The sequence below is a fragment of the Peromyscus maniculatus genome, chromosome 14 (assembly GCF_049852395.1).
Source record: "Peromyscus maniculatus bairdii isolate BWxNUB_F1_BW_parent chromosome 14, HU_Pman_BW_mat_3.1, whole genome shotgun sequence".
NCBI lineage: Eukaryota > Metazoa > Chordata > Mammalia > Rodentia > Cricetidae > Peromyscus > Peromyscus maniculatus.
This window is the reverse complement of record NC_134865.1, coordinates 29,536,085-29,550,370: the sequence shown is the minus strand read 5'-3', so window position 1 is coordinate 29,550,370 and position 14,286 is coordinate 29,536,085. Positions and strand designations below refer to the sequence as shown.

At 45.7% G+C, this 14,286-nt stretch overlaps 1 protein-coding gene across 6 annotated transcripts in view; it reads left to right on the top strand.

Moving 5' to 3' along the window:
* The window catches only part of Dock4 (dedicator of cytokinesis 4), a 420,596-nt gene that overhangs the window by 401,770 nt on the left and 4,540 nt on the right, over nt 1–14,286 (top strand). For 2 of the 6 annotated variants that reach the window (XM_076550740.1, XM_042260679.2), the window contains 8 exons: nt 2,542–2,661; nt 2,986–3,107; nt 3,432–3,498; nt 5,148–5,229; nt 5,388–5,497; nt 7,317–7,389; nt 9,187–9,300; nt 12,048–12,109. In XM_076550740.1, the coding sequence (XP_076406855.1) occupies nt 2,542–2,661; nt 2,986–3,107; nt 3,432–3,498; nt 5,148–5,229; nt 5,388–5,497; nt 7,317–7,389; nt 9,187–9,300; nt 12,048–12,109 (750 nt within the window). Of the gene's footprint in view, nt 1–2,541; nt 2,662–2,985; nt 3,108–3,431; nt 3,553–5,147; nt 5,230–5,387; nt 5,498–7,316; nt 7,390–9,186; nt 9,301–12,047; nt 12,110–14,286 lie in introns of all 6 variants that reach the window. The other 4 variants (XM_042260678.2, XM_042260677.2, XM_076550742.1 and 1 more) reach the window with 2 other exon arrangements.

Sequence of the window (14,286 nt, the reverse complement as noted above, 5' to 3'; positions counted from 1 at the left end):
TCTACTCTTTCCCCCCACTTGGATGCAAGAACAAACTTAACAAGTCATCTCCTATAAGTAACATCTCATGTGGCCTCCTAATGTTCCTCCCTAAGACTTACTGGAGACTTGTTGCTAACTTGTCCCTCAAAATTTCATGCTCAAATAAATTCAGGCTGCCTTAAGATCATGGATAAATTCATGAGTGGATGAGACTGTTGTGTAAGCGCCATAGTAAGGAGTAGGCCATGAGTAGAATTTGCTCTGCAGCAGTATTGTGTTTTGCAGATAAAGGCCAGAAGTTGTATTATGAGGACCAACTAGGATGCTCATCATTTTCTGCTTCAAAGACCAGTGTACTTTTATTTATTTGGTGCCATCGAGGACTGAGAACTAGAGCAAGTGTTCTGTCGCTTGCTGTGCTACTTGAGAAGGGCTTGCAAACCTCTGAGATGGGAGACGCAGTTGGAAGTCTGGGCTAAACGGGAAATAATTTTGTTCCCATGAAAAGTAGAGTATGTATGGCAATGGGACAAAAGCATCTCTCCTACTTGGGAATATGAAATTAATAAACAGAGCATGTTTTTAGACTAGAAGACAATAGGGTGGTAGTGGGGTTTAGTCCATCTGTGCCCTCTAGATATTATCCACCAAATAATAACATGGGGAGAGACAGGGTCATGGATGAGGGCACGTACCTAGTTTAGGGAAAAGAGACTTTAACCTACAAGAAAAATAGAGAAGTAGATACGTTCCCAGTGTGATTATGGAAGGGATTCAGTTGCAGAATTGCGTAAAGACCTTAACGTGGTTGATTTTTTTTTTTAAATCTCTGTGTTTTACCTGAGTATCACCTCTCATAAGCAGTCTCCTGCAGATTCTGTCTTCTGTGTTCAGCCTGAATGAGTTCTTTCCCCAGAATTAAAATAGCAGCTCGGAGTTAAGCTTTTCGAGAAAACAAAGTTAGACTTTGCTGTGTCATGCCTGGCATTGTTCATGAGATCCTATGGAAAGGACTGTGGCCAGGAAATGTGAGGTCTCTGATATCGAACAATTGAAATAAAAGTCTTATCATGTAACCTTGGATGACACAACATTTCTGTTGGGCCATCAGTTAGGAGTTAAGACTGGAGAGGCATCATCCTTCCTGAACCTCTGGTTGACATGGGGATATCTTCAACAGACACATCCAGCTGCCTGGTCCTGTAGCAGTTACCTCCACTGTGGACAGCCACTTGGCCCATGGTCACTGTCTTCTCAGTGACCCATTTCTAAGACTGAAGGGAAACTATAAAGCCTGGTCATTTGGATCCAACACAGGACAACCTTGAAAGCCTAATAAAGTTCCAGAGAGGCCCTGGGCTTGACAGAGTTGGCCAGCCTGCTACATAGCACATCTTCTTCTGTGGATTCCTACTTTGCTTGAGCCACAGGCAGGAAACCCAGACTCCCCACAACGAGCTTCCTAATCTCCATGCTGGAGTCTATTCCCTGAGGACCCAATGTCATTCTCTGAGCAAAAGGAAGGTGACCCAATCGCTTTTTAAATGGAGAAGGCTAGCAGCTGCTATAGTTAGTCACAGCTGCTGGGTCCCTCCCATCTCCTCATCCTGCAGGCCAGTTTCTCCCTCTGTGCATCAGATGCACTCCATTGTGTCTTTCATGTTCATTTCAGGGTGCTTTTCTCTTTGGAAAGGTGCTGGCCGGGGTGGGCATCCAGAGTAGAAGCTGCCACAGCCCCATCTCACAGAGAAGGTGCGGGGCGCTCTAGCCTGTGAAGGTCAGACCCGTCTGACCTTGAGTTTCCACGTAGACCCTTCACAGCTGCACAGCTGCCCGCAGTTGTGGTCTTGCACAGCTTGCTTGCCTCACAGACTAGAGTTTACTGAAATGCAGAAGACAGCTGCTGTTCCAACCCAAGAAGTCGCATGCTATTGATAGTTGCACAAAGGAAAGGTGCATGTGTATCTTCATTTCCTTTTGGGCCCTGCTGGCAAACTTTTCTCTAAGGCAGGATCCCTGGCAATATTGTAGTAAGTAAACAAGAATAATAGTTATGAAGAAAAACCAAAGGCATAGCAACTGCTACAGAGTTCCTGATCATTTTTTTTCTTTGCCCCTAGAAATTTTTGAGAATCTCTTGAGGTTGGGAGGCTAATGTAGAAGAAAGGGTAGCGTCCTGAAGAAAAGATTTGCTTGACCTTCCAAACAGGAAACAGCTTCTGCCCTATTCCCTGCCCATCCTAGGAAGGGGACCAGGAGGCCAGGGACCCATAGCCACTAGAGAAGATGGTCATTAAAGATAGGAGGCACACAGGGAGGAGCTCGGGGAAAGGGAAGTAGGAAAGTCAAGTTTGGAGAGTCAGACAGACCCAAGTTCAAATCCCCATGTGTTACTTACTACATATATGACTTTTTGGATCCTGTTTCCTCACCTGGAGAGCTACTGTTTATTGTTCCCACTGGTCAGATGTAGAAGGTCTACAGTGATGTACGGTTCACAACAAGCAGCACCCATGAGAACTAGTCACTGATGTGGGCTTTTCCTTGTGTTGTTGCCAGGCACAGATTCTGGAGTTCGGTCTGGCCGTGCATGAGAAGTTTGTACCTCAAGATATGAGACCCCTTCACAAAAAACTGGTGGACCAGTTCTTTGTGATGAAATCAAGCTTTGGGATACAGGTGTGTGCTGAAGGGCCATGGTGGGGCCATCTAAACACTGCTGCTGCTTCCCGTGAGGTGATGGATGAAAAGTCCAATAGTGACATCTTTTGGTTCTTCTACCACATTGCAGCATTTTCCATTGGCGCTTTTAATATTACAATCACATTCCTGATGTTTGCCATATTTACTCTTTATGAAAACAAAACAAAAAAAAAAGTCAGTGTCAGTAATACTGGCATTTATAATTGGTCCCTATTCAAAGATGCTGAGGATGTATATTGAGATTGCAGTGCCTCATACATCCGTTGCTCTAATAAAATGTGTTCTTCACCTCCTCTTCAGGAGTTCCCTGCTTGTATTCAGGCCAGTCCTGTTCATTTTCCTAATGGAAGCCCTCGTGTGTGTAGAAACTCAGCCCCTGCCTCGATGAGTCCAGATGGTACCAGGGTAATTCCTAGACGCAGGTAAGTCATATTCTGAATTGCCTTACAATTGGCCAGCCCCACAAGATGATCTGGAATGGTTCTCTCATTCTTTATGGTACAGTTTGTCAAATTCACTATTTCTTAATGAAATAATTAAGCCACAAGGCAGCTGCAGACATCTGCCACTGGTAAAACAGCAGCAGCCTGAGAAATAAATAAACTCAAACATTCGATTATAGTGAGGCAAACGGGAGACAACAAAATGGGCTGTGTCTTTTTCCCCTTTGGTGTTCCGCCATGCCAGCATGTGATAAAACACAGTTCCAGGACTAAGTTAACGACTGTTTTTTCCCCCTGCAACAGCCCATTAAGTTACCCAGCTGCCAACCGGTATTCCTCGTCCTCGCTGTCCTCCCAAGCCTCTGCTGAAGTAAGCAATATTACAGGGCAATCAGAAAGCTCTGACGAAGTCTTTAACATGCAGGTACTTTATTAGCTTTTTGTCTGCTCGCGTTTATTCCTTTTCTGTCTGCATCATGAGAGTGTCTGTCCATTCTGCGGGGCTCATGAACAGACCTTCAAGCAAGAACTTGACCTAAGGACCAACCTTTTAAAAAAATCTCAGTATTGCTTTCGTTGGCCTTTGGAATCCACAAAGATGTTCCTCTCCAAACTGCCCATCACTTTAAGAAAATATAAGCAAGCCATAGAAAAGTCCGGGCCAGCTGCCCAAAGTTAGCTTTCAGATTGACCTCGGTGGCTCTTCACCTCCTGGGTCCGAGGTTCTTGGAGCATGTTGACACACACTAGCTGCCTCATAGTGTTCCAGAGTGGTTCTTTACGAGATCCCCTGTGGCTTGAGGCCCCATTATAAAATTTGCATACTTGTATAAGAAAAATTTTGGTAATAAAAAAATAGAAGAAAATGCATAGTTTTTTAAAGGTATTTTGGAGCTCCTGGGAGTCTTAAAGCATTTTGTTTTAGGACAGTAAAATAAAGCTGAATTTCCTATCACTGCCTTTGGAAATGGCCACAATGCGATTCCCATTGTATGCTTTGAGCACACAATTTTGAAGATAAGTAGAAGGCAGGTTGTGTGCCCTTTACAAACACGCACGCACGCGGGCCAGCTAGAGGGCTTAGTGAGTAAAGCATTTGCTGCCAAGCGTGATGACCACAGAGTGGAAGGAGAGAATTGTTGTCCTCTGACCTCCACACGCACACCATGGCACATGCACACTCACACAGGAGAGGAGCACACGTGCACCACACACACACCATGGCACCTGCACACTCACACAGGAGAGGAGCACATGTGCAACACACACACACTATGGCACATGCACACTCACACAGGAGAGGAGCACACGTTCAACACACACACACACCATGGCACATGCACACTCACACAGGAGAGGAGCACACGTGCAACACACACACTATGGCACATGCACACTCACACAGGAGAGGAGCACACGTTCAACACACACACACACCATGGCACATGCACACTCACACAGGACCACCACACACACACACACACACACACACACACACACCATGGCACATGCACCACTCACACAGCAGAGGAACACATGCATACCACATAGATGTCATGGCACATGTACACTCTGACGGGAGAGGTGCAAACAGGTACTACACACATGCCATGGCATGTGCACACTCACATAGGAGGTGAGCAAACATGCACAATCCATCAGTCGATAAATGTAAAATTAGAAACACTCCCCTGTTTCCGTGCCCAGGACTAGAAATGCTTGCTTTATACTGCGGGCAGAGAGGGCTGCTGACAGGTGCAGAGCTGGGCAATGGAGCTGAGGCGAACACACATGTGTTCCTTCCTCCAGCGGCAGTGGAAATCTCAGGGGCCTGGTTAATCCAGGCGAGCTTCCCTGTCCGTCTGAGCTAATAAGACTTCACTGTGCTTCTCAATGGCCTTTGGGGGTTGGGTTTTGTTTTTTGCTAATTTGAAAAGATAAATGTTGGTGTTTTGTTTCAAATGTCACTGTCAACCGAAGCTCCTCACCATGCATGACAGTAGCTCCCTGTGTTTCTAGCCCAGCCCATCTACCTCAAGCCTGAGTTCCACTCATTCTGCTTCACCTAATGTGACGAGTTCTGCTCCATCGAGTGCCAGAGGTTAGTACAGAGTGGGCAATGTGGTAACTGGTACCCAGAGGATCTTCCGGGCCTAGGAACTGCGGCTTCGGTGGTCCATATTGTCGGCAACTGCCACAAGACTGAGAACAGGCCCCACTTGGCTACCACACTGATGATTTCTCTGTTTCTCTTCCCAGCTTCTCCTCTGTTGTCTGACAAACACAAACATTCCAGAGAAAACTCTTGCCTGTCCCCAAGAGATAGACCATGCAGTGCCATTTACCCAACACCTGTGGAGCCTTCCCAGGTACTCCTGTGGGTGAATCCGAAGCTAGAAAATGGGAGCGTGTGGGATTGTTTGTGAGTCTCTGCAGAAGCACACAGTAGCCACCAAAAGCAACCAGTGTCAAGACCAGCTGGGTGAAGAGTCACTCTACCTCCGGTCTCGGCCACTGTTGGGATGCCATCTGATTCGTCACTCTACATCAGTGGTTCTCAACCTTCCTGATGCTGCAAACTGTTAATACAGTTCCTCATGTTGTGGTGACCCCACAACCATAAAATTGTTTCCTTGCTATTTCATAACTATATTTTGCTCCAGCTATGAATTGTAACATAAATATTTAATATGCAGGATATCTGATTTGACCCCCAGTATGGTCTGGACCCACAGGTTGAGAACCACTGTTCTAGACTTATATCTGGGTTGCAGCTTGAACAGTGAAGCTGAGAGGGAATGTCTGGGTCCTCCTTCATCTCATTGCTGCTACAGCAACATCCCAAGGGGAAGCTAATGAATGGACCATCTGTGTGTGTGCTTGCATGTGTATGGAGCAGAAGTCTGGGGAGGGAGGAACCTTAAGTTAGCAGAAGACTACTGCTTCTGCCCACAACTTCCTGATTGCCCGTAGCTATTGAGGATAGCTCCAGCTGATTCCGCTCCCCACGAGTGCAGGAGCAATCTGTTTGCCTTTGCCATTCTTCTTCCGTGCATTACCAGGGAAGCAGCTGTGTCCTGGAGATGTCCCTGAACCCCTCATAGGAGCTAGGGAGTGTGGTTCCGCCTGTCACTCAAACTTCCCTTTAAAATGATTCCTCTCAACCTGAGTGAGCACAGGGCCACAGACTCAGCCCAGAGGCAACTATGTGCATTGAAGGGTGGGTACAAAATTCAAGATTTATGTTGTATGCCTAAGTTTTACAGTTTACTTGGGACTAATTTTAAGAGCAGAGAAAACTATTTATTTCTGCTCCAGCTAATTTCTCTGTTTTTCTACACCATCCTGGCAGAAGTCTGTAGCTGCATCTGGAAATGGATGAGAGCGAGTGGGATTTGGCTTGATTGGTTTATCTTTGCTGATTGTGTGAACTTCCTGAAAGGCCCAGGATCCCTCCTCTGCGCAGCACTGATGTCTTGCAGAAATGATTTCTGAGTGCGTTTGGCTGAACCAGCTAACCAGTTTTATTCCCATTGTCACTGGCATTACAAGGGGATTTCACAGCTTGTTTCACCTGCTCTAAGAGAACACATGCCAGCATGGGAAACTCTGAAGGGCGCCCCTGACTAGCCCCAAGTTATCTGCCTTGGGTAAAATTTGAAACAAAACTGCAGTGATGTACAATGCTGTAGGTGTCCACTTTTTCTTTTCATGAATTAGGTAAAATTGGTATTTCTGTAGGTTAAAAATTACAGAGCATTTATCAGTTCATGTTTTTTACCTACTGTAGGATTTAAATCATGATGGAGTAGGTGTTCGAACTGATGTTTCTCTTCTAATTCCTATTCACATGTCAGAGTGCCAGTCTAGTGGTGTATGCTTAAGAACGCATACCAAGCTGGTATTTACTGTTCATTTTCCCTATGTTTATTATGAAGCATTATATAATTATAAGTATTTCACATTTATATTTAATATGAAACACAACATTGTGTTTCTTTCAGAAAACTTAAGTCTCTGTTCCCCCTTTCGCCTTAAATATAGTTTAATTCTTTGGTCCTAGGCTCATTACGCCATATAGAAAATACTTTGAGTAAAGAGTTTCATAAGGAGATAACCATATCATTTTCTAAAAGGCATCATGTCTTAGCGTATGACATCATAAACATGGATCTTCTCCCTTTTCAGAGAACGCTGTTTAATCATATTGGAGATGGGGCCTTGCCACGCAGTGACCCCAATCTTTCTGCACCTGAGAAAGGTGGGTACCATCCAACCCCCCGGGGGTCCTAGAATGTGTCAGGGTTTGTTGTGTCCTCATCTTCTCCAGTCTTTCATGTGCCGTGTGGTAGGTGGGGCTCCATATCACTAGTGATCAGGATGAGTGTGCTCTTTAGGGAATTAGTGAAAGATTCATTCATGATCCATTCTCCATCAACTGTTAAGGGCAGAATCTGAGCAATTTGGGAACCACTTTGGGTAATGACTTCCTGTTGTTCAGTGAGCCCAGACAAAGCCCTACTCTTCTTGAAGCCAAGTTGCCAATTAGGCCACCAGTTCACACAATCAAAGTAGCTTCTCCTGAGATTGGTTCCACAGTCCCCATCCATTGTCTCCTTTACAGAGCTCATTCGGGCAGCTCATCTCTCGTTTGTGGTGACTCAGATAGGCTCTTGTACAATTAAATACTGTGTAAGCCTTGCAATCCAGTGCATAATGGAGTGTACCCTGCCTCAAGGTCATACAGACACAAATAACCAAATGCATGCATAGTGGTAAGTAGCCAATTAGCAACACACAGAAGAAGAAGAAGGGCAGATTGAATGTCACCCCCGAAACAGTGGGTGTGGGGACTTGCAGTAAATCACCCATTTGCCTATCTCAGGGTCAGGCCTCAAAAATAGCAATCTCCCGGGCCAATGAGTCAAACTCACTAATGAAATGTCCCAGGAAAGTGCACTTTAATTGCCCCCATTAAGAACTAGGCTCTATTACCATTTTGCTACACTGATACATTAACATTAAAACTTCCCAAAGGGAGATGAAAATTAGTGAGGACCTAGCCAAAATTATTTTAAAGTATGGAATTAACTTTAATGTTTTAGGTTGAGCATTGATCTTTACCAGGAGAAACTAAAAATGTGCTGTTATTTTTACCCACTTTACTAAAGAAAACCACAGAGCAAATATAAAAGGAATAGAGAAAAAAAAAGAAAAAAAAAAAAAAAAAAAAAAAAAAACGTTTAAAATAACTCTACCCCCATTGAATCAAAGCAGTAATTTGGAGGAATAAACTGTGGCAATCCTCACTGGGTCCATCAGATGGCAGTGTCTGCCCAGGAAGCAAGGCGGAACTCTGGTTTACTGTTAGAAACTTCACTGCAGAGTGTCTGTTCATAACCTTGTGTGTCCTGCCTGCCTGCTTCCTAGCAGGGATCTCCGTAGCATCCCTACATCTTGACGCATGGAGCAGATGGATTGCAGAATAAGAACGATGGTATCAGCAGTCCAAGTTCTTTTCTCAGGAATTATTTAGTGTAATCTCTCAATTTGGGAAGAGTCCTTTCTGGACGGCACTGGGCAGGGAGATGGTGTGGCACCCTCAGACCGGTCCTTGGCATTTGTGCCACGCAGCTGAAATATGAGAGTGCCGTTTGCCTCCCTGGCTCCTTTAGATGCCGCTTGTCCAGAAACCTCTACAGATAGACTGATGACTCTATTTTCCATCTGTTTTTTTGCATCTAAAGACATTTGTAATTCTCAGCAGGTTGATACTCTCCGGCATAGAGATTTGTAGTCCTGTGTGACAGCTTGAGGGAAATAAAGAGACCCGCTGTTACCCAGTTAAATGTCAGCTCCGTTAGGTAACCAGTTAGAGAGGTTTAGTAATCGGGAAGTCTCCTACTTGTTTGGGGCTTAAGTTTTTGTGGGTTTTTTGAAATCCAGTTGATATTTTCTTTTTCTTTCACTCTGGATAAGTCTGACTTTCTCTTAAGATCTCAAACATTTGAAAGGCAAAGCTGGATCTTGTGTTTTTAGCTTTGTTATTCCCTTCCAGCTGTGAACCCCACCCCTAGCAGCTGGAGCCTGGACAGTGGGAAGGAAGCCAAGACCCTGTCGGACGGTGGGAGACTTATTTCTCCCCCTGTCCCTCCAAGGCCCACACAGACTGGTGGGTATTTGAAGCGTTTGAACAATCACTTTCATAAAATAAGTCTAATGAGTATTTCAGCTTGTCCTGACTTCCTCAGAGAACGGAAGGCATCTGGTTTCTGAGGTAAAACTCTTGCTAGCAACATTGCACGTCTAGTGCTCGCCTCCATTCCCTGCACTTCTGCCCCACAGTCTGACAGCAGTCCATTCCCAATAAGCCCTTCAGGTAGGCTTTGAGCATGCCCTCTCCGCCATGACCACGCTCAACCCTTCTTGCTCCTGGCCACTCACACTTCCTCTGAACCTCGCTTGCACCGATCTCTGCTAACTCAACTGCTTTCTTGAATCTTCAGCAATGACATCAGTGTGTCAGCCGACCCAAATAAGAACCAACTCACGGTGGCTTTGAGTGACTTCTGACATCCTAAGTTGTCTGCTGCTCTGGGAGCTCTGTATCCAGCCAGTGGCAGGGCTCACAGGGCTGATGCCGGAACCTGCATCTCTTGTAACTGTGGTTCAGGAAGTACATGCTCAAGCCAACCTCAGGTCTCCTGGGCCCGGAGGTTATACTCCTGCCATGAGGCTGAAGCCAGCATGTTACCAGGCCAATCCTGGGAGTCTCCTACTCACGAGCATCTGAGTCCTGAAAATGGTTGGGGAACTTCCAGCCTGGCCCTGGGTCTCAGGAGAAACACAGAGGCAGAGCTGACTCTTGGGAGTTTCTAGTGGGAAAAGGCCAGCTTTCCGTCTGAACACACCACTGGCTTGGTGACCTCCATGGGGGGGCAGTTTTAAGAGAGACCACCCACTTTGAACTGACTGCTTTTTCCAGTAACCAGATCTTGCCGGCACTTGCCTGTGTCTGCTGGAGCTCTGCAGGCATAGCTGGCCTAAAGACCGAAGAGAATGGGGTGCTGGTTTCTTGGTAGATTTTTCTAGACAGGGCATTCCTGTTTCACTTGCTGCATTGCAGTTGCTCATCCTTTGGATAGTTTCTGAAAGGCACATGAGAGGTTTCAACAGAACGAGGAATAACTTAGATTTTATTAATCATCTGCATTGGTGTGTCAGTCTGACAGTGAGAATGAGGACTCGTTAGCCAAATCATTTGTATTTCATTGGTGGTACACATACATTCAGGCAGTCTCTAGTTTAAAGGCCTGGCTGTGCCCCCCTGAATATGGGAACTTGAAAGGCATTTTTTTAAGGAACAATACGATTGATAGTTCCTACTAAGGAATGAACATTCTCAGTGCTATCTGGTCTCCTGGGACAGCTCCCATTCGACAACAATGGTGCTGATGGACCCTTTTTAGGCATGTAGCTCTGAGAATGAGCACTAGGGGCCAGGACTGTGCTATTGTCAGAGACTGAGTCAAAAACAACAGGAAGCGCTGACCTCTGCCACAGTAGCAGCCAATATGGAGCCCGCACCAGGGCTGGTTTCTCTGTACACACAAGAAACCTACTCGGTACTCACAACACGTGGGAGCAGAGAACCAGCACTGATGTTAGGAGCTGGCATGCAGGGCTGAGGCTACCCAACCCTGCAGTGTGATAATGGACTCCGCACAGCCGGATGACCCTTCTCCTTCCGAGTAGATTGATTGGCAGGGCTGCTCTCCCTTCGGTACTGATTGCTCTCACGGTCTGTCCCGATGTCATCGTCTGTGGTCCATGTTGTGGGGCTGTGCAACTGTCTGTCGTTCTTCCTTGCAGCTTTTCTGTAGGTTGTTGTGAGTTCCCAACCTCAGTGTGATGGCTGGAAGAGTAGCAGGTCATCACGGAGGACCACCGCTTACACTTGCCAACGTCACTGTGCGCAATTGGGAAGGATAGCTTGCCCTCGCCCTGTTGACTGTGTCACAAGCTGTTTTTATGCTATGCAGTTACACTCTAGAGAGCAAGAGCTGGTCCATAAGGACACATAGAGCATCACTGCCTCCCATGCTGGGGCCCAGATATCAGACCTGAGAACCCAGGAGAAGCAGGGGTCACTCTTCTTTGCCGTGATGGTGAGACCTGAAAGTCAGGGGACCGAGGGAAGGCCTCCAGACAGATGTTAGAGGAACAATGGGAAGCTGCTCACCTTTTGTATTGACATGGACAAGCTTTCCGTCTGCATTGGGAATGTTGGGAGGTAGGGTGAAAGAGAAGGCTTTCTGAGTATCTATGGGCCTGTTCTAGGCTGCCTGGGTAGCCTTAATATTCCCATTGCTGCTCAGGTCAAAGACAGCAGCCATCTCCCAAAGACTCCTGGCACTTCACACCAGAAGCGTTTTATGAGATAAAGAGATTGAGTGATGAAAAGCATCTTGGCTTGCGGGATATAAGAAGGATATTAGAGCCAAGTGTGGTAGCACAAACCCATAACCTAAGCACTCAGGAGGTAGAGTCAGGAGAATAAGGAGTTCAGTGTTATCCACAGATACATACAGACTTCAAAACCAGCTTGGATTACATGAAACCTTGTCAGCAGAAAAGGAAAAGGAAAGGCCATTGAAGCAGTTTGGGGCCATACCATTCTAGTCAGGGCATCATGTATGCATGCATAGCTTTTTACTAATTGGCCCGTGTCTTAGTGGCACCATCCTCTGTGAGGAATCTATTCTAGACAGGCATCACGTAGTTTCTCCTCTCAGTTTTTCCTCTTCCCTTGCTGAGGAAATCCTGTTGCTCTAACTCATCTGCCTGGGTTTGTACTTATTGAGGGCATGTGCGGCCCTCTGGTTTTTCTTAATTAAAATGTTCTCTCTCCATCTACAGCTTCACCAGCAAGACACACAACACCAGTATCCCCATCACCTGCTGGACGGTCTCCTTTGAAGGTACAAGTCTGTCCTTAGACTGGGTCCAAAGATTGGCCCTTTATCCTGGTTCCTTTGTCCTTGAAGTCTTACCCCAAGTACATCTAAAGGTGCTTTCATCCCTACATTCAAGACAAGGACCTATCTCAGAAAGGGAGGAAAATGGACGAGAGAGCAGCCTGGTCTTCCCCTTGGAAAGCTTCGCCCAAGAATGCAATCCTCTTGGGTGCTTGTTACTGTTGTTTTCAATTATTTGTTTTATTTTTTATTATTATTAGAAATAATAGTAGCAGTTTAATTCTCCAAATAGTGACAATAAGAACTTAAGAAACTATAGTCTACAAATCTGTTGAATAAGAAAAATAGAGTCCCAGAGTAACTCCTAGGATATTTTGACTTAGTCTTTTGACTAGAAACACATCAAACACATATGTGTATACACTTAGGTTGAACAACACCAGTAATTGAGGTCTACTAAGTACTCTTCTGTAGCTTTCTGGGTTTTGTCATCAACCCCATCCATTTTGGCAAAGCCAAACTCAACTTGTCCTCTTAACCCTTTGTACTAAAAATGTCTCACATTACAAACTCATACTTGAACATGGAATACATGGTGGTAAAAATGGAAAAACAAAGAAAACATTGTGGAGAACAAACCAGAAGCTTTAAAGGTCAGATGGTATATAAATACAGGGTATTTAACATCTCCAAGCATGCACATTCCTCTTGAAGACAAATAATATTCAGCCTCTATGCAGATTCCGTTGGACTGGCCAGCAGGCTCTCGGCACACTGGAGAAGGGTAGTGTTCAGAACACCACCCCAGAGACAAACAAGAGTTCGGCGTGAGCGCTGAAAGGGTGGTCCTTCCACACCTGTGCCCTTTGTGTTGCTAAGACAGTGCTAGCTGAGATGAAAAGACAAATTAGTCGCCACACTTTGGGACAGGTTGGGACCCCCTGCATCCATGCTGCTCAGGACAGTCGCTGATGGAAACAGAGACATACCACCAAAAAAAAAAAAAAGAAAAAGAAAAACTCTAAGAAGTGTGACTTGATGAGACTTTTGTTGCCAAAATTCATGATGTAAAACTTTTCTGGGAAGTGCAAATTATTTTCTAGTTTTGCTGTCACTCTGCAGTGCAGCTGTTATCATACAGTCCACGTGACAGCGTTTGCTTGGGAAGCCACTGCTTGTCATCACCCTGATGTGAGGGAGGAAAGCGTCGTGGCTCTTCCACATCTTTGTGTCTATAAATCCTCAAAGCACTCCCACACGTTGTGATGGAATTACCGTCTGCGTTTTTTCAATTCCATTTTACAGAGTACAAATAAGACAATAAGTAATGGAGAGATTAAATTCTTAAGGAATAAGGAAGCCTTGCTACGAAATGGTCACACACCCGTTACATAGCTCTAGTTAGCAAGCTGGTCTGTACTGTCCTAGGACGGGTCTGCATGTAGTCCGGGCCAGAGGCAGCCTCGTAAACATGTTTTTTTTAATGGAGCTTGAAGGGCATAAGAGAGAGAGAGGGAGATCATACTTTGTGCTGTAACTCCCAGGTTACTTTAGAGGGCACACTACTCCCAAGTTTCAAGCTTTTCTATGACTGGAATGAACTTAAATATCTTATCTGATAGAATTTAGGGTGGTGTCCGTCCATGTCCGTCCCCCCCCCCAAAGCATTAGGATTGACCCTTTTCAGACGACTGAACTTACCTGTCTTATTTTGAATTTGAGATCTCTTTTTGGAAAAAGATAGCGGTGAATTTGGATCTCATAACTCACCATGCTTAATTATATGCTCCTATTAAATGGGAGGATTTGTGCCTCCTGCATTATTTCTTTTTAAAAGAGAGGCTGGGGCTGGAGAAGTAACTCGGTCAGTCAAGTGCCTGCCTTGAAAGCAGGAGGACCTGAGTCCAGTCCCCTGAGCTGACATGGAAAGCAGCTGTGGTGGTGGGCGCTGCCCGTCCCGGTGCCCGGGACGGAGTCAGGATCCTTCGTGCTGCCTGGCCACCAGCCTCACCTGCTTGGCAAGCTTCAGGCCAGGGAGAACCACTGTCTGAGAAAAACAAGGTGGATGGCTCCTGAGGAACGACACCCAGCGACCTCCGACTTCCATATCCACCTGCATACACACACACACACACACACACACACACACACACACACATCCATTTCCATACATACAACTT